The 25,957-nt window shown below is 44.9% G+C and overlaps 1 protein-coding gene and 1 long non-coding RNA gene across 4 annotated transcripts; one reads left to right on the plus strand and one right to left on the minus strand.

Moving 5' to 3' along the window:
* The first annotated feature begins 467 nt into the window (after positions 1 to 467).
* On the plus strand, positions 468 to 25,957 carry LOC128144365 (histamine N-methyltransferase-like). Of its 3 annotated transcripts, XM_052793124.1 has the most exons (8): positions 5,701 to 5,829; positions 10,250 to 10,446; positions 11,395 to 11,447; positions 14,942 to 15,049; positions 18,580 to 18,710; positions 19,292 to 19,385; positions 22,426 to 22,644; positions 25,892 to 25,957. In XM_052793124.1, the coding sequence occupies exons 2-8, from the start codon at positions 10,310 to 10,312 to the stop codon at positions 25,897 to 25,899; spliced, it is 750 nt and encodes a 249-aa protein (XP_052649084.1). In that variant the 5' UTR covers positions 5,701 to 5,829; positions 10,250 to 10,309; the 3' UTR covers positions 25,900 to 25,957. The 3 variants fall into 3 exon arrangements, with proteins under 3 accessions (XP_052649083.1, XP_052649084.1, XP_052649082.1); XM_052793123.1 differs by lacking the exons at positions 5,701 to 5,829; positions 25,892 to 25,957 and adding an exon at positions 468 to 553 and having other exon boundaries at positions 22,426 to 24,114; XM_052793122.1 differs by lacking the exon at positions 25,892 to 25,957 and having other exon boundaries at positions 22,426 to 24,114.
* On the minus strand, positions 4,092 to 7,275 carry LOC128144366 (uncharacterized). The gene is made up of 2 exons (XR_008236057.1): positions 6,730 to 7,275; positions 4,092 to 4,775 (listed from the first exon to the last, which is right to left on the minus strand). It is a non-coding gene; the product is annotated as an uncharacterized LOC128144366 (long non-coding RNA).

The raw sequence follows: 25,957 nt of genomic DNA on the forward strand, positions 1-25,957 counted from the left end.
TAAAACAGATTTTGTTGAAAGGATACTCTTTACTAGGTCAGGGTAATTTAAATGCTGGGGTTTGGCGAGAATGATGGCTTACAAACATCTGAAATGTTCCTAATACATGGTTTTACAGTCATCTTAATGCAAAGATAGTCAAAATCTTAGTCAAAATGAGAGTTGTACGCGGCTACTGCCATCAGAGGGGAGTGAGTGTGTCTAAGCCATTTCCAAAGCTTATCATAAGTTCCCACAGGAAGAGATATGAATGGCATGAAAATATTACACTTCAAGCAGAGAGATTTAGGAGGCATGTGAACCATGCCGAGGAGCTGGAAGTGGAATATTCAGTTGTCAAAATAATGCTGCGACGGCAGCTGCTGCGCTTCCTGCATTAACATGTCAGAGCCGGAGTGACAGCAGACGTCAGCGCCATGTGCTCGAGGGGGTGATGGCCTCCCAAACGCGGCTAGAAGAAAGCCCTTCTAATTTCGGTTGATTGCTTTTCAAATGCGGCTCGTTCAGATCCTCTTCGTCGCATGAGCTCATTGGGGAACAGCTACAGGAGGAGGTAAGGGGAAATTAATAACGTGGAAGGTGCCGATCGCAAGTGGATATTGCGTAGGTATCAGAAAGACAGTGATCTTCTGAGCCAGGAATGCTTGTTTTGGAATAAATAACAGACTATTGCTGTTACAAGTGAAAAAGATTTAAAACATGAGCAGGTATTAAGAGCTGCATGACTTCTGTATCGCTTCGTGCCTTTATCATCAGTGGGTCCAAAGCTCCACTAAGTTAGCGTGGTACCAGGAGCGGCCCCATGTGACAGTCTGAAAAAAAGATGTCCAAGATGGTATTTTTCATTTATAGGTAGTTAGGTATTTCTGTCAGTTCTGTCCTCGTATCACTGCATCTTGAAAAGAGAAAATAATTATTCCCATATACAGGTAAAATGTCCTAAAAATTGCCTTTTTATAGTGAATGATTGTTGCTTGCTAAAATTCATACCTGTGTAGAAAACCTAAATCATCAGCAAAAGTGGCAAAGAGGAAAACCCAGCTCCTCTTCCCTGGCACAATTCTGCTTTCCCATGACATCCATAACCTGAGCCAGGTCTTTGCCGAGTCCTTCACGCTTCTCCAGCACAGAAACTCATTTCTTGGCAGAGATTGAAGTCCCAAGGAAAAAGTGAGCTGCATTTCGCTCAGGGGCAGTGAGAGGCTGGGACTCTCGTGTCTGGTCCATCGCTGCCTCGTGGCTTTGTGGGACGAGAGCTGTACACTCTGGGTAGTGTTCTAGCAGCATCACTTTCTACCAGCTCTTTCTGGTAAGGAGTACCAGGCAGTGAAGGTGTTCACCATCCTTTACGACCTCCAAACCTGGACACAATAATAATGAAATCCCTTACCCACATTTTTGGAACTTGAATTTCTGAGATTAATTTAATTAAGAATTTCAGTTTCAAATTACTAGTTGAAATACTCTAAAGGTTATTTTTTTCAGTCTGGGAATAGAGCACTCATTTGTTTCACTATGATGAACCAGGAGTTTGGAGCGGTGCATAATGAAATATTTCAGGAAGAATTTTTTATTCAATTAACTTTGAGGAGGGGGAAAAAGCAAAATTATTTTAACAAAGGCAAACATTTGTAAAAATTATAATCCATTCCTCAGAAGTACTTGGGAAGATAAAGCACCGTGTTTGTTGAATAAATAGTTCTCGATAGCCAGGTTCAGGTTTGGCCTGTTGCAGTCGGTCAGCGTATTACAATGACAAAAATTGAAAATACAGCCAGGCGTTGGTCAATTTTTGCTATTTTAAGGGTGAAGAGTGCCTGTGGGGATGAACCAGTCATGGTGGTTTGAGACTGGCCATGCTGGAGAGGGACCGGGGTCCTGCGCCCCTGTTGCATGAAGACCTGCAGCAGCCCAAAATGCGAAAAGCCCAATTTTAAGGTGATGATGCCTACACTGGGTTTGAGGAGGAAGAGCAAATCCTCACCCAGATTCATGGGCTGCAGCCATGGGGGAGCGCATCGCACCTGCCCGGGGCTGCCGTACCTGCCAAACCCAGCCCAAAGCCGTGGTGAGGATGGGGGCTGTGAAGACGTGGACCCCTTCACCCGGGGCAGAGACAGCGATGCTGCAGTTCCCCCAGGGTACCCCGGGTTGTAAGAACGGCTAACGAGCTGCAGGAGGAAGGCGGCAGCTGTGGCCTTGCGGCTGGCCCCTCTCCCCCTCGAAGGGATGTCTGCGCCCGTGGCCGCGTGTGTGTGCATGCAAAGCTTTGGAAATTTCCATTTTAATAAAAGCAACCTTGGAGGAGCATGAGCAATAACCTGTCTGCTCTTTGGCACTGACAGTTAGGTTGTCCTGTAAAATGAGATTTTGCTACCCCAGCGCAGCGATCTTGTTATCGACTCCAGCTTACATCAGCGTGCTTTATTAGAAGACAGCAGAAATAATTCTTTAGACATTAAGCAACGTCTAGTTTCTGCTTTTATCGGGCTGGCTGAGTGTGATTAAATCAGATCCAGAGGTAAGCCCAATAAACTCCTGGATCTCTGGGCTCAGATATTTGGTCCATCTACAGATGCTTTGAAGTCTGGCGAGAGGATAGAAATTAGGTCTTTCCTGCCCAGCCTTTTCCACTCCTGCTGCCTCTTGAAAATCCAGTTTCCTAGGTCTGACCTATGTACTTTGGCCTCTCCGGTTTTATTAAGGGAGGGGCGACGTTACACGTGGATCCATCCCCTGCCTGTTCCCAAGCTCAGCTTTGCTCAGCTGTGACTCCAGGCTTCGGTCCCTGCTCCAGAGTGATGGATCTTCGCCCAAGCGAGGGTCACAGCAGCCACGCGCATGACCGATGGGCTATTCCGGCGCTCCTGTCCCTTCCAAGATAAAATCAGCATTACACAGCTTTACGCTTGTAATCGCCTGTCTTCACGTGTAACCAGCAGCCAGTCCCAACGCCCTGCCTGTACCCATCTTTTTTGTCAACTTAGATAGCACTTTTCATCTCTGAAGGCATCAACTGATTAACCAGTTATCACAGCTCTTCTAAATCTTCAGTGGATACTTTTGTGCTGCTATTCCCACTTCTGCCATGGGAACGACGAGGCTGGTGGAGCTTGCGGATCAGCACAACCCATGGGAAAGCCTGCGTTGCTGCTGGGCACGGCCACGCCGGGAGCATGTGGCAGGGCACGTTCCTCTGCACCTTTCCTCCTTCAGCGAGGGCTGGCTCCCAGCATTGCTTCCAGCATCGCTGGAAGAGGAAATGATAATGATTCATTTGGACCAGGACCGTAACATTTAGCTCCTTTCTCCTCCTTCCCAGAGTATAAATTTCCAGCCAAAACCCACACAGATGTACACCAGAGAAGGAAATAATCTGCAGATGTTGACTGTTCCCAGCTTTCGCCTCGTCTAAGGGGCCAGTGACAACTACCTGGGTCCTTGCCAGGTTTCTGGGTGGACTCCTCTTATTCACAGCTTTGTGTTTTAATATTATACCACTCTTGGCCAAGTATCTACAGAGTTGTGAATTGTCCCCTGAGCTGTCATGAGAGAGAGAGATGTTTAATGCACAATAACTATTATTCCCAAATATTGATGCCCTCAAGGCTTGTGGGATCTCCTTTCAATAACTCAGCCTCCTGCCATCTAGGACAGTGCTGTATATAGGAGGATGCATGGTGAAATGGCACAGGGAGGTGATTTTTCTTTTCTTTTTTAAACTGTGTATATCACATTAATGAAAAAACCATCGGTCTGCCTGAGGGTGGGGTGACCAGCTTCTCCGCAGGATTTCATTTTGCAGAGCGATGCCAGCCCCTGTCCTGGCTCCTGCCCTTCTCTGCTGGCGTTAGCCTCTGGCTCAGCACAGCCCTGCCCTGGGCGCAGGGGCCTCTGCAGCACGTCGTACAGGCACCATCGGGAAGGGAAGGTGCTGGGGGCGAGGAAAGTAAGGTCTAGGCAATGGTGCAGCATCCCCCCTCCCAAATCACCCTGCGCCAGGGCAGCACTGAGCCAACGTCAAACTGAAACGGCTGGGATTTGGCTTAAAGCTCGCAGAATGTGTCTCCAGGGGAAATTAAAGAAGGAAATTAACAGCAGCATCTTTTATTTTCATAAAGCACTTAAAAGCACCAGATGCATATAATTTTTATTTTTGGATCTCTAAACTTAGGCTTTCATATTAAATTGCAACTGGCACTTGGAAAACTCATTTTTAGTGGATTGCAGAAGGAGAAAAGCGTGGGCCAGATGCCCATGAGTTTATATTCTTTTGACCAACTTGCACAGCTCTGCTCATGCCAATTAATCCAGGTTTCCAGAACTACAAAGAAAACCAGGAAAACACCGCTGACCTTGCTGTTCAGCTCTGTTTGAACAGCAGTACTTATCGCTGGTACAGAGCCAGGACAGGGCATTGCACGGCTACCGCTGCAGCAGGGTTTGCACCCACAGCCTGGGTGGGAGCCGTTGCTGCAGAATGAGCATTCGCTGGGACTCTTCAAGCCAAGAGAAGCTGGCTTGGTTTGTGGCTGTCTGACAGAGTAGCCGGCGTTTCATTTTCCTTAAAATGTCTCTTGCATATAAAGTCGTGATCGCCGATTTGAGATGGCGAAACAGTTGTGGGGCTGCTTGTTCCTCCTGCGTGGCTTTGGCATCCCTCTTTGCCGAGGGACCAGCGGAAGGTGCCAAAACACCGTGGCTCTGCAGCTCTCGGCTTGCTCCTTGACGAAGGTCTTTGTACTTCCTTCGCTCCAAGTGGTTTGGAAATGGTGCTGTGTATGGAGAGAAAAAAAAGGCAGTGGGTGTTGCCTTCCCACACAGTCATTGTTCTAGCTGCACAATTTTAACTGTTGGTATGAAATCTTTATTTCAGTAAACTTCCAGCTAAATGTCAAACTACAGCCATTTCTCCTGTAACTGTGCCTTTGGAAGCATGATTGTTAATATTACTGGTATTACTTTACAGGACTTTCGCAGTTCATTTCTCCATGAACAGTTCATTTCTCCATCTAAGTCCAGAAGGAAAACTTCTTCATTTAACTTAAAAAAAATTATTTTTCACTAAACATGAAGGAACAATGAACAATTTGAGGCACACACAGGGCAAATATGTTATTAAGGCTCTGAACACCAAACCACACTGTGATAGCAGACATGGGTCAGTGCTTTTTTCCATGCTTGTGTTCCCTGGGGTAAAACTGCTCCTAACAGTGCTGTGGAGGGCAGACACAATTTGGAAAATGCTTCCCATTGCTTAAGCCCTGGAAAGTAAGGGATAAGCAAAATTTCAGCTCCTGGCAAGAAAACGAACTAAAAAGCAAAGTAATCTATAACGGTAGGCTTCTATAGCCAAACTGTAAATGATACGGTACATTGCCATGTGCCACACACTGAGACAACTATTTCCAATTTGTCAAGAGTCGCATTTCTTATATACCAGTGGCAGGGCTTTATTTTTCATCCGGACTCTAATTAACACGTTGATAGAGCTCTGTGTCTAAATGCTCCCGGGGTGTTGGTGGCCGTGCCAGGCGTGTCTTGGGGGACAGCTGGTAGGGACCACGCAGAGGGTGCCGGTGGACACGGTGGGCAATGTTTAAACCGCCCGCTCTGCCTCTGCAGGCAGCTGCCGCCGCATCGAGTTATGATGTCGCCCACTCCTTCCTCAAGCAGCAAAAACTCCACCACGCTGCCACGTCGCAGCCCCGGGGGTGGGACGGCGGCAGCAGCCGCCGAGAAGGTGTCCGGTTGGGAGCGCGTCCCGAGCACCGCAGCGGCATCGCGCCGTGGGAGCCCGCGGCCCCGAGAGGCACAGACCGCTCGCGCGTAAGTACGGCTGGCTGCGAGGCAAGCACGAGCTTAACAGATTGCATTAAACTCCTCCGAAAGGGATCCCTGTTTCGCTGGCGTTCGGCAACAAGCCGTAATCCTGTGCTAATAAGCCCAAGCTCCTGCTGCAAATAGTTTACAGCTGAGGGCACGCTCACATTGTTTTCTGGCTTCACAGGGAAGGTTTAAAGGGTTTTACGGTGAGTTTAAAGCAGGTTTAATTCTGCTAACGCCGGCGTAAACCAGGGGTGGATCAAGTAACTGCAGCATAAACACAGAGCTTGTTTTCGAAACTCCTCAGTCTTTTTAGGGAGCTACGTATGAATTTAGATTATCACTGAAGGGAACATGCCCAAGTGAACATTATTATCCAAAAGTTGCTATCAGCCTGATTCAGAAAAAACCCTTTTCTTCCTTCTCTTTACTCATTTTTAAAGTTAACTGGCTGGAATTCAAACAGCAAAACACATAATGAAGTAAATGGGGCAAATTCAAACAGCCAAAAGCATAATGAAATAAATGAGACAAATTCCTTGAACTGCACCTAACATGAAAATGAATCTCAGCTGCTCATTAGAGACTGCCAAGCAGGGGACATGGGCAAATTAAATCACGGGAAGTAGAGGGAGGCATAGAAAAAAGGTCAGTTATCTAAATCTCCTCTTATTAACTGCAAAATATTTTTTCAAGATTGAAGGCAGTAAAATAAGGTAGTGGCAAATGGCAAAGCCTCTTTATGTGCTTAAAGTAAAAAGCAAGGAGTTAGGCAGAGCAGAGGAATGGGTAAACAAGGAATATACCACTTTATTTTCAGGGTGATTTAGCAGTGAGTAATTCTCACCCGACATACATCCAGGTGTTTGTTTGCTTCCTTACTCTCTCTGGCAAAATTCATACCTGGTTTCCTCAGGTTAATTCAGATTTTGCTGGGGATTTGAGTGCTGGTCATCAGGGAAAAGGAGGGGTTGTTGGTCCGAGGCTCATGTGTGGCGGCTGAGCCGGGTGGGTAGCGTGGGCAGCATGCTGTCTCTGTGCACGTGAGCGGCAGATATCGCCCTGCGAGCCGGAGCGATGGTCCTCCACCTAAGAGAGTCAATTCAGCTGCAATTTGTCGGTCTGCCTAATGCACGGGCCACATAACCTGTTTTATTTACCACCACCAGGCTCACTGAAGCAGGCGGCAGCGGGGTAAGCTTTGTGGCCGGGGGGGCCATCACCTTCCTGTGCCACTCCGACTGGCCCTCATGGGCATCTGAGACCCAGCAAAGTTTTTAAAGCTCTCCCATCTACTTGTTACAAGGTCTTTTTCATCATTGTTCTTCAACACAGTCAGTTTTGCTGGTTTTTCCCTTGAAAGCATCCTTGCTGCCAGAGAGGGTGGGAAACAGGGAGCGTGCCAAAAGCTGGGTCTGCCTCGGCAGTGGTATGGGTGGAAAAATCATACCTTGGGTCCTGCTCTGGAGGTCACCGCTGGTCTTCCGGACTGCCGGAAGGACAGCAATTAACAGCCATTGCTAATTGATCTAATGGCTCTGGTAAGAGCACGTACTGGAGGATGTGGCTCATGGGAGGAGGATGTGGCTCATGGGATGCAAAACCAAAACATGTCACGACTTGGATGTTATCTTTGGCATGAGCAGCAAAGGAAAGCTGGCAAAGCCAAGCAGCTTGTGTTATCATTGAAAAGGGGCAGGAGGAGGAGCTGGGGAACTGCAGCTGCTCAGCATGACGGCTGTCCCTAGAAATTGTCCTTCAAGAAGGACTGAGCACCAGAAAGAGAAAAAGGTGATGGCCAGGCAATGTGGAGATGTCAGCGAGAGATTGTGCCAAGCCCATCTTTCTGCTGGTAGTGTAACAGTCCCAGTGTACAGGGGAGAAGGAGGTGCTCCTAGACAGAGGCTTTAGGGTTGGCACCATCTTGTATGACATTCTCATAAGCAAGCAAGGAAGACATGGCCTCAATAAGACAGCTGTTGGGTGGGTGGAAAACTGGTTTCACAGTTAGAAAAGTTACCAGCAGTTCACTGCCAGAAAGGGAGGTAATGATGAGTACGAACCTGAGCCCGCTACTCTTTCGTTGTTTCTGTTCATTATTTGCATGAGACTGTTGTTGTTTGAGGTGCAGCTGAAAGGGGTTTGAGCACAAAGGAGGACAGAATTATAATTCAAAGGGACAAGAGAAGTCGCCTGGAAAAAGCCCATGGTTTGTATTTCAGCGGTCATGCTGGTGAGTGAAGGCAAGTGGGGTGGGGTCTTGGTGGGGTGAGGGAAGCCGTCCCGGTGTAGTCATACGTTTGAGTTATGGTCTAGCCGTGGTGATACTGCTCAATTCAGGGTTAAACATGATGCACTGGCCTTTAAGGAGGACCAGTACTCCATAGCTTCACTATACAAGCCTGATTACTGTGTATAAACTATGCAGGCTTTGCTAACGACTATGCCCTTGAAGAGGGAACTAAAGACTGAGAAAATGAAACATCCTGCCCCAGAAGGTGCTGAAGGCCAGATGATGGCCAAAGAAGCATGAACTAAGGGAAAGGTAAAGGTGGCAGGGGGAGATCGCGACCACCGGCTCAATTCAAGGCTGGAAGAACTTGCCCCCCCCACCTGCAAGGAGCATGCGTGAAAATTTACATAGCAAGCGAGGCTAATTGAAATATAGCTGACCAATAATAGATGAGAGGGTGTCATGGTTTAACCCCAGCCAGCAACTAAGCACCACGCAGCCGCTCACTCACTTCCCCCCAGCCAGTGGGCTGGGGAAAGAATCGGGAAAAAAAAGTAAAACTCATGCGTTGAGATAAGAACAGTTTAATAGAACAGAAAAGAAGAAACTAATACTGATAATGGTAACACTAATAAAATGACAATAGTAATAATAAAAGGATTGGAATGTACAAGTATTGCACAATGCAATTGCTCACCACCTGCCAATCGATGCCCAGTTAGTCCCCAAGCAGCAATTCCCCCCACCCCCACTCCCCCCAGTTCCTATACTGGATGGGACGTCCCATGGTATGGAACACCCCATTGGCCAGTTTGGGTCAGGTGCCCTGGCTGTGTCCTGTGCCAACTTCTTGTGCTCCTCCAGCTTTCTCGCTGGCTGGGCATGAGAAGCCAAAAAATCCTTGACTTTAGACTAAACACTACTTAGCAACAACTGAAAACATCAGTGTGTTATCAACATTCTTCTCATACTGAACTCAAAACATAACACTGTACCAGCTACTAGGAAGACAATTAACGCTATCGCAGCTGACAGAGGGTCACTACTAACCAATGAATGTAAATTTAGGCGGGTTTTTACTGATCATGTAACAGAATAAATACGTTGTAGTTCTTTGGTATGGTGTGCCGGCTTTGTGGAGTTACCACCTGGCACCCATCTCTGCGCAGACGTGAAATAAAGAAATATCTCGGCTCTGTGTGTAAGATTGGTTCGTTGCACAGCGGGTACCGAGCCCCAGTTGTGGGACAACACTGGCTGTGCTGGGAGCCAGGGTATGTCAGTGGGTGGGAGGCTTTTGTCCTTGGCTGCTGCGCTTCAACAACAGGGCTTGGCTGGGGACAGTCCAAAGGGAGCAATAAAAATAACGAGAAGCGGTTGGGATGTAACCGCTGCAGGAAAGCCAGAGGAGAGGGTAAGAGACACTGGTGAGATGTGGTGCGGTCCTTAAGCACGGGAGCCATGAGGACGAAGAGGGTTCCTCTTTCTCCTTGCCACTTAGGACAAGATACGATGGACTTAAAACTGCAGTTTAAGGGGGGATGAGCACATCTTTGTGGGCTTTTCAAGGCGCAGCCCGACATTTCCCGGTAGCGCACTCTGCCTCCCCTGCTCCCAAGTCTGTGTAAGCTGGGTTTAGCACAACATCCATTCCAGCAACTCACGTGGCTTTCGTGAATTAACTACTTAGCCCGTGGGAATCATACCATTATCTTCAGAGGAACTAGAAAAATAAAGAGTGCATTTATAAGGTTTTTATTGTTTTCACCCCACCATCAACATTCCCTTTAAGAACATCAAAAGATTAAAAAAACAGATAGAGACATCTGCCAGCATCTCTGGAGATGAGTGTTGCACTTTCTTCTAATCCAGACCAAGTCTTTGGAGCCTCTCCATGCCTTCAAGAAATAGGGGAATTTTTCTTTTATTTACGAACCGTCTAAAGAACCTTTTACCGGGTTTTAACAGAGCCCTGTGTCAGCACAGTTAAAAAATGCTGGCATTTCCTCTGTGCAGATTAAAGATGATATATTACGCTTTGCTGCTCAAACCTGATTTACAGCTTCTATTGCAAAATTGCATAATACTTTTTTAAGTGCTCTAAGGCGCAGCAGCAGGGCTGAGGACACTGAGCGAAGTCCGGGCGCGTGCTGGTTTTTACCTCCCCGGCATTTGTTATTCCTTCTCTAGGTCTGAAAGAAGAGCTGCAGGGAGCAACCTGTCCCCTCCTGCATCCTTCTGACCCCCAGCATGACATCGCCCATGAGGAGCTTGCTCACCGACCCTGCCAGATACCTCCAGTCTTTCCGCCTCTTCCTCAAAAATTCGACCGAGCACCAGTGCATGCAGGAGTTTGTGGAGAGGCAGCTGCCGGCTGTGATAGCGAGGTAACGTGGAGGTGGCCACACTGAGCTGAAGGACAGCCTGGGGCATGGTCCCGTGGCGGTGACGGTCTTGGCCCGGCTCGGGGGGCTGCCTGCGAGAGGCAGATTGCTGTTCCCCACCGGCCACCCCGTCTGTAGGTCTCTGATAGGGCTTGGCTGGAGATTTCATTTACACATGCCGCTGAATGGCTGCTCTTCGGGATGGAGCTTGCCTAGCAGGGAGGAGATAAGGCTGAATTGTTTGCTTGCATGCAGATATAGCTTACCCTGAATCAAGTCTAACACACGAAAAATGCAATAACGGATATTATGTTCTAACATTAAATTTGATTGAAAGCATCTTTTTAAAAGTAATGTTTTCAGTTAATATTTAGGCTCTCTCCCGTACGTGTGAATAACGCTCCTGCTTTGCCTGCTGGTGTGTGTTTTTTGCTGGACCCCTCGCTTTCCGGGCTGGCTGGGGCAGCAGGCAGGTGGGATCAAATCCTGGTTCTGGGGAGGCCCTTCTCTGGGTCCAGGGTTTTATAGCTCTGCCAAAGCCTCGTTAAGGGATTTTAAAGGCATTACACTCTCCCTTTTTCCTCCCTATTTTGCAAAATGTGAAACTTCTACAAACAATTTCTAAGCTGCTGGTCCAGACCCAGGGACGTCTCTGGTCCTTGAAGCATAGACATGGAGAAGGTATGTATCTGCTGCTGCTTGTATGCACTCATAATAAAAGCAGAACTCCTCTACAAATTGCCAAAATAACTGGAAATCAGGAATCTCCAAAGAGCAGAGTTCTGAATCTGATCCCTCCTGCCAGCTCGCAGGCCTGCCTGTACATGTGCATGTGGCATTTGATTTTGTGCTGCAGATTTTAGTCTTCACGGGTTCTCCAGTGCTTCACAAAATGGATGTAACCCTCTCGACTGGGTAGCTCTCCTAAAATGTGTAAATAATGTTTTTCAGTATTGGAAACGGGAAGTCTACAATCAATATTCTAAGTGTTGGTGGTGGAGCAGGTATGCTATGAACTTCAATATTGATATGCATTTTGCTTTTTTTTCAAAGAATAGAGGATTACAAATTGCAGAAAGGAGCAAAGTGGGAAATAGGTATTTTCTTGTAAAGTCAGCTCCAGGAGCAGATGGCATTAGCTGGTGTGTGGCCACATCATCTGAACAGCTTGTGCCTCCCCACCCTGATTCTTGTATGTCCTCCACAAGAAACCTCCTTCTACACCATCACTCCTTAAGGGCAGAGAGAAGCTTGAACCATAGGGTTTCTATGAAAAAAAGTGCCATAATGTCTTAGATTCCTCAGAATATTAAATTTTTACTTACATTGCAATTAATCTCCCCTGTAACTATTTACTGAGGTGGTAACTCCCCATCATTGCTGCCTCCTGCCCTGCTACATGACAGCTCTGTTGACCTCTGTTTTGCCTGTACATATTTGCTGACCACAGCCAATGCACAAGCCCCTCCTGGAGCTACGGTCCCCCAAAACACTGGAGCTGAACATAAGTTCCAGAAGAAATCCAGAAGAAATCAGAAGAAATAAGTCTCTCATCATCTGAAGTTCACTGGGTGGAAAAACAATACCAATAACATCAAGTGGCTTCTTCTCATTAAATTCTTGCTTAAGTTCCCCCCTAATTAAAGGTTATGTTTTCTAATTCTGCTCTGCCCATTAAGTTATCAAACTTAAATTTTATATGAACAGTTAATTTAGTTTAAATGCTTTAGTCATACCATCTCCAAAGACTAATCTCAGCTTTGTCAATCTCTCCTAATAAGTAAAAAGAATTGTATGTAAATGGTGGGTGTCAGTTATAAAACAGACAGTGTGACAGAGTAGGAACATTTCTCTCCAAACAAAGGCAACAATTCTTCTGCCCACAAAAATATTGTTTTTAACAGGAACACTTTACTTAGTGCGGTACTTAACTCCCTAACCAGCTTAACAAGCTGGACGTTCAATCAATAATGTGCAGGCAAAGCTCATTTTGTGATGTAAAAATCCCCGAATCACCAAAACCCTGCTGCTTGCTGGCTTGTTCCCATCACCAGTCCTTGGGTGGTCAGGAGGGAGCACATTCCCAAATCCCCCCAGCTATGCTTGGCTGATGTCGGAGGGCAGTGATGGAGCTGTTGCCCTGGCCCCATCCGCCCCTGTAGTTTGCAGGGAGGGAGCACAGAAGGAAAGCGTTTCCTTTCCACTTTTCCACCTCAAGAGACAAGCAAACCATTTAATGTAGCATCATATCCCATTACACCCGCCCATCTACAGCGCCTGCCTTCGCCTACAGCCTTTGCCTTATTAAGTTCACACTCCAGCGCGCCGCACTCTGTACCTTTAAAAACCATAAAAGTCATCAGCGCTGCTATAAAGTAGCAACTGTGCTATAAACTATCCCGTTACGTAAAATGTTTAATTAGAAACTTAATGGTGAACATAGTGGTAGCCTTTAAAAGGTAATTGTGTTGGAGAGTTTAAATAATTTGGATAGCCTAATTGCCAAATTGTTGATAATGCAAGCTGCCACAGATTTGACTGTAAAATGCCTCAGGACACTTGTTTGCATATAAAAGAGCTAACTGAAGTCAATTAAGGCTGTGGATTAAATTATGAATCAAAGGGGTGGTTTTTTTGGTTAAAAACAATACAAGGGTGGTTTGGCCACAGAAGAGTGGAAAGGAATATATTACCTATCCGCATATGGAAATGCAAAATTCAAATTTTTTTTATCAGGACTCGCACAGCCTTTCAAAGGGCTAATCCATTTTACAGAAAGTTGGTAAAGCAAACAGAAATCAAAATAGTGCCGTAGTTCATTACAAATTCTGTGTTCCCAAATTTTACCATGGCAGCTTGCAGATGACTGGCTTTGCTCAGATTTTTCAACAGAATACAGGGTTTGCAGTGGCAGCAAAGCTGCAGCTATTTCTGTTACTTCAGAAATTCAATTTCCCTCCCTCAAAGAACGTGTTTGCACAGATGCCATGTAAATTTTGGTGTTATTAGTTGCTTCAAGAAAGACATGTAAGTCTGAAAAAATTGAACTCCTCCTCACTTTTTCTGTTAAATTCTCAGGGCATTAATGAGCAGATGAGACCTGGGCTGGGGTGCCTGATTTTGACCCGTGGTGAAGTGTGGTGGGGCCAGAAGCAGGCAGAGAGCATTTCGTAGTGAAAAGGAGCCTGCCGGGGGAGGACCTGGTGTGCAGGGTTGAGTTCTGGGGAACATATTACAACTACTTAATCCCCAGTATTTTCCTTTTGTACCTCAAATCTTCTGTATAATGGAGCTAACGCTGGAGTGGTGGGAGCCCAGGGGCACTCAAAACCATGAGGATGTGGAGACGCTGGGCAAATACAATGGGGCACCTCCCTCCACAGTCCCTCAGCAAGGGCCTGTGTGGCCATCAGGGTTTGCTGGATGATCCTCCATTCAGTACACAATTTTGTTCATTTGTAGGGAATTTTATGACGTGGAGTTGTGTGCAAGCGCAAGCACATCTGTCAGGACAAAGCTCAATATTTGTCTGTAACATGACCCTGGGATCTATTATCCACCACAGTTACCCTCTGCTTCACTTTTTCTACCTCAATTTATTCTTCTATTATTTTTTCCACCTAAAATTTATTCAAGCACAGTAAGCAGAAGTGAGCCCTAAGAAACCTAGGCAAGCCAGCGTGATATTGTCCCTGGACCCATGCCTCAGTCGGGAGCATCATCTCCCTGAGCTTCCTGTGTTGCGGATGGGGAGAGGTGTCCAGGAGCGATGGCAGCTCTTTTTAAATTTTGAAATGTTGGATCTATTGGTAATTCCATGGGTAAAATAATTGCAGCTGGCCTGCACAGTGTCCAGAGAGAACAATTCCTCACAAAAGCAGTACAGTCAGCTCTGGGGTATTCTGAAGACAGGGGTTAGATAAACACAAATGGTATGTGCACTATTCATTATACTTATGGAAAAAGTCACAGGACACCAAAAACAAACAGACGTGAACGTTGTTTCTGATTCCAGTGTAAACACATATTCTCTTCTCCCTCACCCACATGGCCTGGTAACCAGTGAGGTGCTTGGCTAAAAATGCTCTTACTGACTCCTAAGAAATCCCGCCAGGTTGGCTGGTGACTTGGGACCATCAGAACTGGGACCATCAGAGTCATTTAGGATCTTCCCCGGGAAGTTAGGCCATGGCCAGAAAATGTGAGGTCAAGCCATGTGCATGACCATGTCTGGTTTTCCCTTGGCACTGATGGTGGTAGTCGGAGAGGAGGAATGAAGATAGTTGGGACTGATATTTAATTTTTTCTCAAATCCTAGAGCTAAAACTTCAGTGGCAATCTGCTGAGAATACAAAGCAGCTACATGTGCCTGTGTGGTACGTTTTCTGTACATGAATGGCAGGCATCAGTCTTCAAAACTGGGGTTGTGATGATGGTGGAGATAACATTTGCCTGAGCTTTGCTTTCATCTTGGATTTCATGTCGCCTGCTTCCCTAGGTGAGATTGACCTGCTGATCCTGTCAAAACTACAAGCCAGATACCCGGGGGTCACCATCAACAATGATGTGATAGAGCCAAGTGCTGACCAAATCTTCAAGTACAAAGGTATTTTTACATTAAATAAATCAGATTTACATTAAGTATGCTAAATGCATTAAAAAGAGTTGAATGCTGGATAACCCCACATTTAAATGCTTTCTTTCAGAATTGGCTCTTAAATGAAAAAAAGTCACTATTTTATGTTTTTTTGCCATCATTGCTTTTCAACAATGTTCAGTCTCTCATTAAAATCTTAGTCTCTCACACTGCAAATAGCTCTGCATGGCAAATGCTTGGGCTAGACGGACTTTAAAAGCTAGGCAAGGTGGGAACTGATGGGTGATTCTATGGGAATAAAGTAAAATCCCCACATTTCAGAAAGTTTTTATCCTTCAACTTGCACTGAATCAGGATCCTTCCTCAACATCAAAGAGAAAATTTTCATGTCTCATGGTAATTCTCACATATCTTAAAAATCGTTTCCAAATAACAAATAGCTAAACCTCACGGTATTTCACTAAATTAGTTACCAACATTTGAATTAGAAAACATGGAAAGGAAAGCAAGATGGATAGGAAGACTTCTGCCATGTGCTCTGTGGCTTAGAGCTTGTTTCCTTCCACCAACCCAAAGTTCTGAGCAACATTCATGAAGGAAAGCCAAGCATTTCCCAAGGAGGATTGAATGTTAACAGGGGTGCTTTGGTCAAATTGCCCTACAAAGTGAGCATTAAATATCAATCCACAGTTTGATTATTACTGGATTAACACCTACCGGGCTTTACCTTAGCAGTTAATTATGGTCTTGTATGGAGGTGACACCAGCTACGCTGTACAGGCTGTGAGCAGCCCCGAGCAGAGCACACCTTGCCGGAAAGCGGCTGCTGAATGGATGTGGCAGTAATGAATGAATGTTGTCAGCAGCCTGCATTGTTGGAAATGCTCCAAACCGTAGTAAATACCAGACTGTAAAACCACGCCGTAAATCTCCAACTCTTACTTTTGTTTAAGTCCTTAAAAATGAAGCAATCCCAGGATGAAGCAACTTGTGGAAGTTGAAGGAAAAAAACCCCAAATAGTAACAATCCCTTTCTCCCTGCAGTGGGGGAGTTCAGAGTCACTGGAAGCACCAAAGGCTCCCACGAAATACATCATTTTTTTATATCTGTCTCTTTATTACATGGACCTGATCTTTGAAAAGGTGGCTTGTGCAAAATCCCAGGAGCTTTTACATTGGTCCAGGCTGAGATAGTGAAGGATGGGCAACAGAGCATCTGCTCTGTTTATAAGACAGTTTGGGCACTTGCACATAGCATTTCTGTCCTGTCTGGGCTATCAAGCATAGGCTATGTGAGACTGGATTTGTGCTGAATCTTCCTAGCGGTCCCACCACCTACCACCAAGTAACTGACAGTCCTATCCTACTTCAGTGAGTTTCTTTACAGAAGAAAGTTAAAGAAAATATAAGACATTGTCCTTATTTTAAGTTTTATGCTAAACTAGAAATGAAATATTCATCTGAATTTCTTTCTTTAAACTTTCTTATTTGGTAATTAAACATGTCCCCAGTAGGTATCATTAATTAGGTTTCTGAGCCCTAAGATTTTCCAGGGAGAATTGGAAACATTATCTGCGTCTCTGAGGATTCAGTAGTTATGTTTTCTGCCTAACCAGATACTTTCTCCTTGGGAAGGAGAAGCCAAGCTCACAAGAGAAACTTCATACTGGGATGTGCAGTGACGACAAACTGAGGTTTCTCTTAGGCTGCATCGTATGACGGAGGCTCTCCTCAAAGTCCCGTGGCCAGGCTGTGGCTTTCCTTCATTCCTGGTCCATGTCCAGGTGAAGTCCCTTGGTGACCACGGTTGGAGTGTTGGCAGCCCCACAACTGAGCCGTGTTGCCATTGCCTGCACGGCACAACTGCAGGCAGTCCAGTTTTGGTGGCACCCATCAAGGGCACACGACCAGCTTCTGACCCAGACAACTATCTGGGTTGAACCCAGGAGAAAATTAAAGAAAACTTTTCAAAATAGTTAAGGTGATACATTTTGGCTTCAGGTGAATCTTTGGGCAGAAACTTCCCGTAATCAGAATGAGTTTGCCCTTGCTGAAATTTTGACTTTAAAAGCCCACCCTGGCAAGCAATTCAGTTTTCTTCCTCGTGCCTCCTCACAGACTGTCTAGCAATTGAATTGAACCAGATTGCACCAGATTATTTGTGATGGTGATATGAACTGCTGCTGAATGAAGCCTGAGTTTAAAACAGCAAATTAAATCTGAACTGCAAGCGCCGGGGCCAGTGACTGATAAATGGAAGTGAACAGAGTAGCAGCAGCAGCAGCTGAAAGGGGTGGCCCATTTCCAGCCATACAAGAGAGGAGATAAGCACTGATGGAGCATTTCTCATCTGTCCAACAGGGATATGTCCTAATCAGAGCCCAGAAGGAGAAACATTGTGATTAGTGGTGTAAAGGCACTGGTCTTAGCAAATCATGTTGTTTTGAACATGTGTTCTGTAGCTAGGGCTCAGTCTGCCTTTGGGCCATTTAAGTTTTAAATTTATGTTAACTCCAGCAAAGCACAGGAATCACATCAGGGCTAGTTTTGTCCTGGAGCAATCCCGAGCGCCAAGCAGGAGCACAATGAGATGAGCTCCATATGCCAGCAGATGGACATTAGTATTCCGGCATCCCCTAAATTATGAAATTATGTCTCAGTTTTGCTCCCATAAAAAGCAAAGAAATGCAGTGATGAACCAGGCCCTCGGTATAACTTATTCCTTGAATCCACTTCTCCAGCTCTCTGCTTTCCTCAGTTGCTGGATGTGCATCGTATCAAGGTCTGAAAAGATGCCATGTGTCACTCTTTATACTAGTCTTTGTTTTGAAACACTATTATCCCTTCTACCTGAAGCAGTTGCCCGAAACTGTGGGCTTTTGAAAAACTATTTGAACACAGCAGAAGCCAAAAGTCAAGAGATGGGTCCTTGCTCACGGAGCAAAGCTCCTTCCCCCTCCCACCATCCCTGTGACACATTCCCAGAGTGAGCCATTTGCTTTCTCTGCCCTTCTCAAGCTTTTAATTGTGCTTCTCTCTAAAACATCCGTCCTCGAGCACCTATATTTATTTGTTCAGTCTCTGGAAAACCCTTCACCATGGCCTGGCTTCTGCTCAGCCACGCGGGTCTTGTGTGTCACCTAAGCAAAGGGGCCATCAGCTCTTCTCCCATTTGGCAGGAAAAGTGCTGCTCGTGGCCTCATAACCGTTTATCCCAACCGACATGTTTTCATTCAGCTTGAGCCAGTCATGGGGAAGAGTTTCTTTCTTTTTTTTTTTAATCAGGTAAAGACTAGAGGAGCCCAAATGAGGGTGCAAAGGGCAAAGCATCAGACCTTCTTAAGACTTCATCCTACAAAGACCTTTACAACCACCTTCTCACATACGGACTCAAGGTTTTAAATATTCCACTGCTGTGTTAAACTGGTACCAAAACTCTCTACCTAAATATGAATTTTGGATGTATTAAAGCTCCGAATGGAAATGGATCCCGTATTTGCAATTGATATAACTCTGTTGTGCCTTCTCCCATATTTTAGAGCGTGTGGCTGAGACATCAAACCTCGAGAACGTAAAGTTTACCTGGCATGAGGAGACAGCTTATGAATATGAAAGTCGAATGAATGCAGAAAAGAAGGCTAAAAAATGGGACTTCATTCACATGATCCAGGTAAAAGTCTCTGCAAAGTAAATGTTGTCAAAGACTTGGCTGTTAAAAGTATGCATGAAGTATGTGACCTCATTATCCACTCTAAGGGAAAGAAAGGAGTTTATTTCCCTGTAATTTAAAGTGCTTAAGCATAAGTGAACTGCAAAAATGAAAGATGAGTTACAGCAAAGCAACTTTGAGCACAGTAGTCCTATTAACCAGGCTGTGGGTGGCAGTCAACTAAAAATATACTTTAACTAGTGTTTTCAAAGCTCCTCGTCCTCTGTATGAATTGCCTTTGTATTTCCAAGTTTACCGAAGCCATTACAAACCATCTTCACTGCTCAGAAAGGCAAATCTTTTGGTCTCAGGTTAATGAATGAACATGAGCTTGGTCCCGGGAGAGCCAGAGAGCAGGCAAGGCAGTGACAGCCCCAAGCTTGCAGAGTGAGCCCACTGCCCGCTGTTGTGCTAATGTGTCTTGTCATCCTGCTGCTCTTTTGTTGAGATTGCCTCCATTTGGTTTCTTTTACCTAGTAGTACCAGTTATAATATTCACTAGGACCGCACCGTATCTCTGTAAACACCTCTGCTCTTTCCAGATGCTGTATTATGTGAAAGACATCCCAGCAACTATCCGGTATTTCCACAGCCTCCTGGAAGCGCAGGCAAAGCTCCTCATTATCCTGGTGTCAGGTGAGAGCTGCTCCACCAGCGCTGCTCGGTCAGGCAAGAGCCATGAGGACCCTTGGGGTTCCTGCAAGTTCAACACAGGCCAGCTAGAAACCAATGCACATTTTTATTTAAAACATTCTTTATCACCTATAGAGGTGTACTGGCTGCATAATAAATGGTGTCCACTCATCTACATCCATTGAAATCTGCATGCCGTCTATGTTTACGCAGCTCCATGCTGCAGGTTGTAAAGCTGAAGGCTTTGTAAGCCAGCAAACCATGCCATGGACACAAAATGCTTTTCTCTCGCCCTCTGCCCTTCGCCGTCCTACAGCCTGGCCCGTGACGGACGGCAACAGAGAGCCCTGAAGTGGGCAAGAGGCTCCATCCCGTGGCTCTCACTCACAAGAGCTCCTTCAGCCTCTGCTATTTTCTGTAAAAGGCTTTTCAGGTTGGGCACTGCATTTTCTGACTCCTGGAGACTTGCAGCATTAACCAAATGGCTACGACAGGGCCCAGCTATGCCATACAGCAGGTGTTAGAGCACATATGGTTCATTTTCTTCTCAAACTGCCCATTTCCTTAATATCATGATTTTGGGTGGAAAACAGCATTCTTAGGCTGTTTCAGATCTCAAAGTGATGCTCTGTGGTCAATCCAGCAGGAAAATGCGGGGGCAGAGTAAACAACCTCTTAATAGTGTGGGCAAGGTTTTCTAGGGATACTGCAACGGTGGGGTCTAATTTGATTCTAGAAAGCCTTTAATTTGCTTCACAAGCTATGCAAATTTTTGTCGTGTAAACAGTCACTTCCCATAGTTTTGTCAGGGATATTAAGTTCAAAGGTTTAAGCTTAATTTTTTATTGAATTTCGCCATGTCTGCAACCTGTAATGTCTGATGAAGTTCCTTTTTTGTGTTCATGCAGTGTCCACAACGAGGTAACGCTTCTCTCACTTGAATTTATTAAAACTATTTTTCTCCAAGATGTTTTTGGTTTAAAGTATTTTCAAGCAGTTCACTACAAGAAATCTGTATTTTAAATGATCTGAGTTACTGTCCTTGTTCTTTGGCTGAATGAGAATAGATCATAATATCAGACTATTGCTGATTACCTGCGCATAGTTAATTGAAGTTCTTTTCCAGTTGCTTAACCTGTCCCTTTGGATATTCACAAAATGTGAATACAGGGAGGAACACCTGTCTATTCAAAATTAATGTGATTAAAAATCTGAATTAATGAAAAGTATTTGAAGTCCTTTCTGGGCCAGGTGACCCTGCGTTTTGTGATGGAGCAAAATGGAGCAGAAATTGCTGGGGCCAGCAAGAAAGCAGGAGAGAGGAGTAGAGCTCAGAATAGCAGAGAGGAAAGGGGAAAACCTTGGGGGAAAGAAGAGTGTAGAGAGGGGAAGGAAGTAGTGCTATGAAAATGAGCACTGAAGCAAAAAGAGGTACTGAAAGATAAGCAGAACAAAGCTCATTTCAAAAAAGGAAGGTAATGTCACCTCCAACACAAACACATTAGGATGTGTTAATTAAAAACCAGTCTGGGAATAGGATTGATAGGAGAGGGCTTGGTCAGTTGGTGAGGATTGTAATCCTCCTGCTCTGTCCCTGCCGGGAGAGCAGGCGAGATGCAAGAGCTATGCAGTGTTATTTTTAACACATTTAAAAAATCTGTTTACATCGCCTTGAAAACAAAAGTAGTGCCATATGCTGAGCCTATTGAGAGCTATTATAATAATGCTGCATTCAGGTAGTGTATAATTGCTCGGCACAGAGATGGCACTGAGTCACACAACACTGACACCAGCAAATTTTCTGCAATTAGTGCTCTGCATTCAATTTCTACCAGGTGAAAGAAAATATTGTAGCCTCTCTTCGAAACACCAAACTGTTTATTTGACTATAAATAACTGTTTGCAGATAAAGCATTTGCAAAACCGCCGAGCAACTGGTTTTAGTAGTTACGCAGATTTATAGTCATAACTCTCAAGAGCTGCTCATTAGGCTCAAAGTTATTTTCATCCCATCCAGTCATTCTGGATGATCCTTTTATAAATGATTTATAGCAGAAATGCTGAATCAGAGATCCAGGCTGAGGGAAAATAAAGTTGTGAAGACCTATCTGGGGAGTTTTCAGCTTACCCAGCTGGTTTTCTTTGTAAAATGTCCCGTGAGAAGAGGTGCATCCACAAGCACGGGCTTGGCATGGGCTCAGTTCTGGAGGTGATTGCAGTGCGACAAGAGCCTTTTCCTTCCTCCCTCTTCACCTTTGCACACCCAAATAGTACGCAGCCAAAACATCCTTCCGGCACCACTGGGGAGGTCTGCTTGGGGTGAGGGGCAGCCCTCTCATTGCCCATGCTCAACAGCTTGTAAGCGTGATGGGAGTGAAGGCTGAAGGCTGGGAGGGTGGTACAGCTTCATCCCAGGCTCTCTCCATCTCACCCTTTTCTCCACCACACACCCAGCTACAGGGACAACGATCAGGGTTTTGCACCCCATGTGTTTCACGTAGCAGAGAGATAGTTTACTGGTAATAAGTGTTTCAATGAAGCTCACATATAACTCAACCACAAAGTAATTGGGTGAAGGAATAGGAGAGGATTTGGTCTTTCGAACAGGCAGCTGAAATCTAGGGAATAGTTTAAATCAAGAAGATGACGCTGAATAGCTAGCATTCAGCAGGTGGACTACAGAAGGATGTCCCTGCCAGACATTGCCTATGTGCATGGAGCAGAGGGGTGCAGCCTGTTGGGAGTGGAAGCAGGGAAGGATTAAATGCACTGAGCTGCTCTGGCCTCAGCTGGGGCCTCGGTAGGAGGTGCTGGAGCTCTGGGGTAGGTAACGTGTCCATCCCCTCCTGCAGCCCCCAGCCCCGAGGCAGAGAAGCAGGGAGGCAGCCGTCTCCACCACACCCCAGGACACACGTCCCAACTCTGGAGAGATCCCACTTGCAATGAGGACAACTGCTAAAAAAAAAAAAAAAAAAGAAAAAAAATTTGTTCAAATAGTGTTTTTCCTTATTCCTGAGCATTTTTCTGGTGGTTTATCTCTCAGGAACCAGTGGCTGGGAAACACTGTGGAAGAAGTACGGGTCTTCCTTCCCTTTAGATGATCTCTGCTCTTACGTTTCCTCTGCTGACATGAAAAGGATACTGGATTCAGCTGGGCTGAAGTACCAGCTCTACGAGCTCCCATCCCACATGGACATAACGAGCTGCTTTATTGAAGGGAACAAGGATGGGGAGCTGCTGCTGGATTTCCTGACAGAAACTTGTGAGTTTTCTAAAAATGCTCCTCCCGAACTAAAGCATCAGGTAATGGAAGATTTAAGAAAGCCTGAATGCAGTGAAAAAAGAGATGGGAAGGTGCTTTTTAATAACAACCTGAGTGTAATAGTAATTGAGCCATGAGTTAACCTCTTCTTGCTTCTTGATCCAAAGCAAATAGTCAGATACAAACTGTTAACAGCTGAAATATGTTTCTCACACTGTATACATGGCTTAGTTTACTTCAGTACTGATATATAATTTTTGGAGTCTGTTAAGAAATCAGTATTAATACCTGTTGTTATAAGCGAGCTTTAATACCCAATTAATTCTGCGCTAATCTATGAATGTGTGACTCACTAAGCAGTTAATTGTGCTTTATCGTATGGATGTTGTATAATCTGAGGTAACTCAGACCATCCACTCAGGCACTGCAGAAACCTAACCATTTCCTAAAAAATAATCAAGAACTATACGTGGTTTCATCATCTTAATTTAAAAACTCTACAGACCAAATAAGCAAATTAAAGCTTCTCAGTGCAGCTGGCAAGAGTGGAAGCTCAGAATGACAGACCATTTGGGTGGCTGCTCAGTGGGATTTCTTGAGCTTGCTGTGACTTCAAAATCTCATACCTCCAGTTACTGTGAAAGTGGCCTCACACCTTCTGCATGTGTGATGGTTGCCTGCTTCTGCCTCCGCAGCCAACTCCATTTAATGGCACTGCTTCCCTCTCCTGGTATTTTCACTTTATTTTTATGATGGTGTGTCTGCAGAGCGATTTGTGGACCAGGTCCATATTGGCACTCCAAGAGCAAAGGGATTGAAGGTGGTCGAGGCACAGCAGTGGTAACAACAGTCCTGGAGAGGTGGATTTCACTAACGAGCCCTGATGCAAAGCCTGTCTTAGGAATCGGCTACTGCTGTCATGTAGGGCATTCTGGCATTTTTAGCTGAACACACAAACCTCCTGGCTGCAGCCTTTCACTAGCCTGGCAGCAAGGGCCATGCCTGGAAGATGTAAAAATAAACTCTGATGCCAATCTGGCAGGTTTCTCTGGGATTTGTTTCATTTCCAGTGGGGTCACATCAGGTAAATCTGTTTAATATATAGTATAGGATGTTCAGAAAGAAGACACTTCACCTCCTCAGTCCCTTCTCCATGTGGGGCTGTCTCCACTTCAGTAGTTGACGCATTTGTTTTGCTAAATGATTTTATGGTTTTAAGAAGTGTTATGCTCTCTACAAGGCACAACGCATAGCAGAACACAATGTAGTCACTTGAATGAATTTAATAGTCTGAATACTCAGTTTATTCAGTAAGACAGGTGTGATTTCTGACATTGAAATAATTTGATTCAGTGTGGAAATGGTTTACTTTAGGTAATGCTTTAGCTGCAAGAAATTATGTTTTATTTTTGCATATACATTTCTGATACAATATAGATTATTAAAGATTTGAAGTGATTTACAAGAGAATGTGTTGGGCATTAATAGCTGTTTATATTCATTTTAATGTGAATTATTTGAAACACACACTTCTCCTAGTGATCAAATATTAATTCCAGTGTATTTTAGAATGCGTCCGTGATATTTCTCAGCTGTTGAACAGAACAAAACCTATTACCGCTTTTACACAGTGCTACGTACAGATTGCTGCATTAGAAGACCTTAGTATACCTGTAAGCTGCTATGGTGACATGGCGAAGTGGGAAAGAAAGAAAATCTCTCATTAGGACAGATTGCTGCATGCATTTCTAATGGGAAACAAATTAAAGTTAAAATTATTTTTGTAGCTCTTTTGTGCTGTCAGTGACCTCTTCTAAATGGTGTGTGGGAAGGAGGTGACTGCTGAATATTGCCACATCAACCCTGTCAGGACTGACGTATCTTTGGGAGCCACAGAAATACCAGAACAAAAAAAAAAAAAATAAAATCCAACAACAAAACCCAGCAACAAGATGCACATGCATGTCCTGTTGTTTTCTGGTTTAGCAGAAGTAAAAAATACAAGGAAAAAGCTTTTTAGAGTTTTGGGAGGAGGTTTGCTCTGGAAATTTGGGAGAAAGCAGGAAAGGCGAGGAACAGCAGAGATGATCTGGACAGAAGAGAGGAGGATATGACCACACACACACAAAAAAAAGGAGATGCAATGTGAATGCATGTGAGAGTTCCTTCCCCTCTTTAATCGGAACGGGAGAGGCCGGGGAGAGGCAGCGCTTGCTGGGTGCATGGTGTTGCACAGGGTCTTATTTAAAAGCAGAATTCGCTGGGGGAAAAAGCACTTTCACCCCAGGCTGGAGAAGGAAACTCCTTATCTAAAACCAAACACGCCAGAGCTGTCCTCTGCCACCGCTTTTGCTTCTGAGGAGAATTTCATTAAAAAACGGGGGGAGGGCTATACAGTAAACTTCATTCTGTGTATGCAGCTGCTTCCATTAAGGGGCTGGGGGAAAACTGAATCAGAAGAGCACCCTTAAGGGATAAATTATTTTTAATTTTAAATTTGTAACACATGCATTTCCAAGAAGTAAGTACTGTAAGTATTATTTAGTAGGAAATGAGTGTGGGGAAGCACACAATTTTATGCTCATTTGACCATAAAAACTGAAGGAGTTCTTGTAAATCTCTCAACTTTCTAATAGACTGAAGAACCACGTTTTCATGTGAGAATCACCCTTAATTGTATGGCAAGATACAGCTCTTCCAGAGCACGTTTAGGGAGTCCAACCTGTCCATGAACTGGGATTTATACAGCACTTTTGAGCTTACCTGTGTGCTTTCTGTACCGAATTAATTGTTTTCCTCTCAGAAAGTCTGCCTTATCTCAACCAGCAGAAATTCCTTCCAAAAGCACATCTCCAGCCAAGCCTTGGTCTTTGCAAACCCCCAGGTGGATGTGCGGACCAACAGGATGGGTCTTCCTTGCTTGCACCCCTGGAAAGTGAATTTTTAGGGTTTATACAGAGGTTCCCTGAGAGCAATCGTCTTAAACCAGCATAACACTGATTGAAACAAGCTGGGTGTCAAGCTACCTGTATTAAAATATACCAGAAATGATCCTGCAAGTCCTTCTTGCATGTGTGCTCCTTTCTGGCTAAATACGTCTTTCAGATATGAAGTGTAAACGTTATGCAGAAACGTGACTCTGGGTAAATGCAATCCTTAACATTGCATCTATACATTCATCAGAGATGGTTCTGAACAGTGTTTGTTTTTAAATTGGGAGACAACCTTTTTTCTTTTCATTTCACAGGCACATAAACCTGGAACATACAGATTATATTACAGGTACAGGAGAAAAAACCCGGAGGGAGGGTGG

This window comes from Harpia harpyja, chromosome 7 (assembly GCF_026419915.1).
Source record: "Harpia harpyja isolate bHarHar1 chromosome 7, bHarHar1 primary haplotype, whole genome shotgun sequence".
Taxonomy (NCBI): Eukaryota; Metazoa; Chordata; class Aves; order Accipitriformes; family Accipitridae; genus Harpia; species Harpia harpyja.

Coding starts and splice junctions, on each gene's coding strand:
- LOC128144365 (XM_052793123.1), top strand. CDS start 10,310: ATGACATCGCCCATGAGGAGCTTGCTCACCGACCCTGCCAGATACCTC. Junction 10,447..11,394: donor CTGCCGGCTGTGATAGCGAG/GTAACGTGGAGG, acceptor AATGTTTTTCAG/TATTGGAAACGGGAAGTCTA. Junction 19,386..22,425: donor CCTCATTATCCTGGTGTCAG/GTGAGAGCTGCT, acceptor TTTATCTCTCAG/GAACCAGTGGCTGGGAAACA.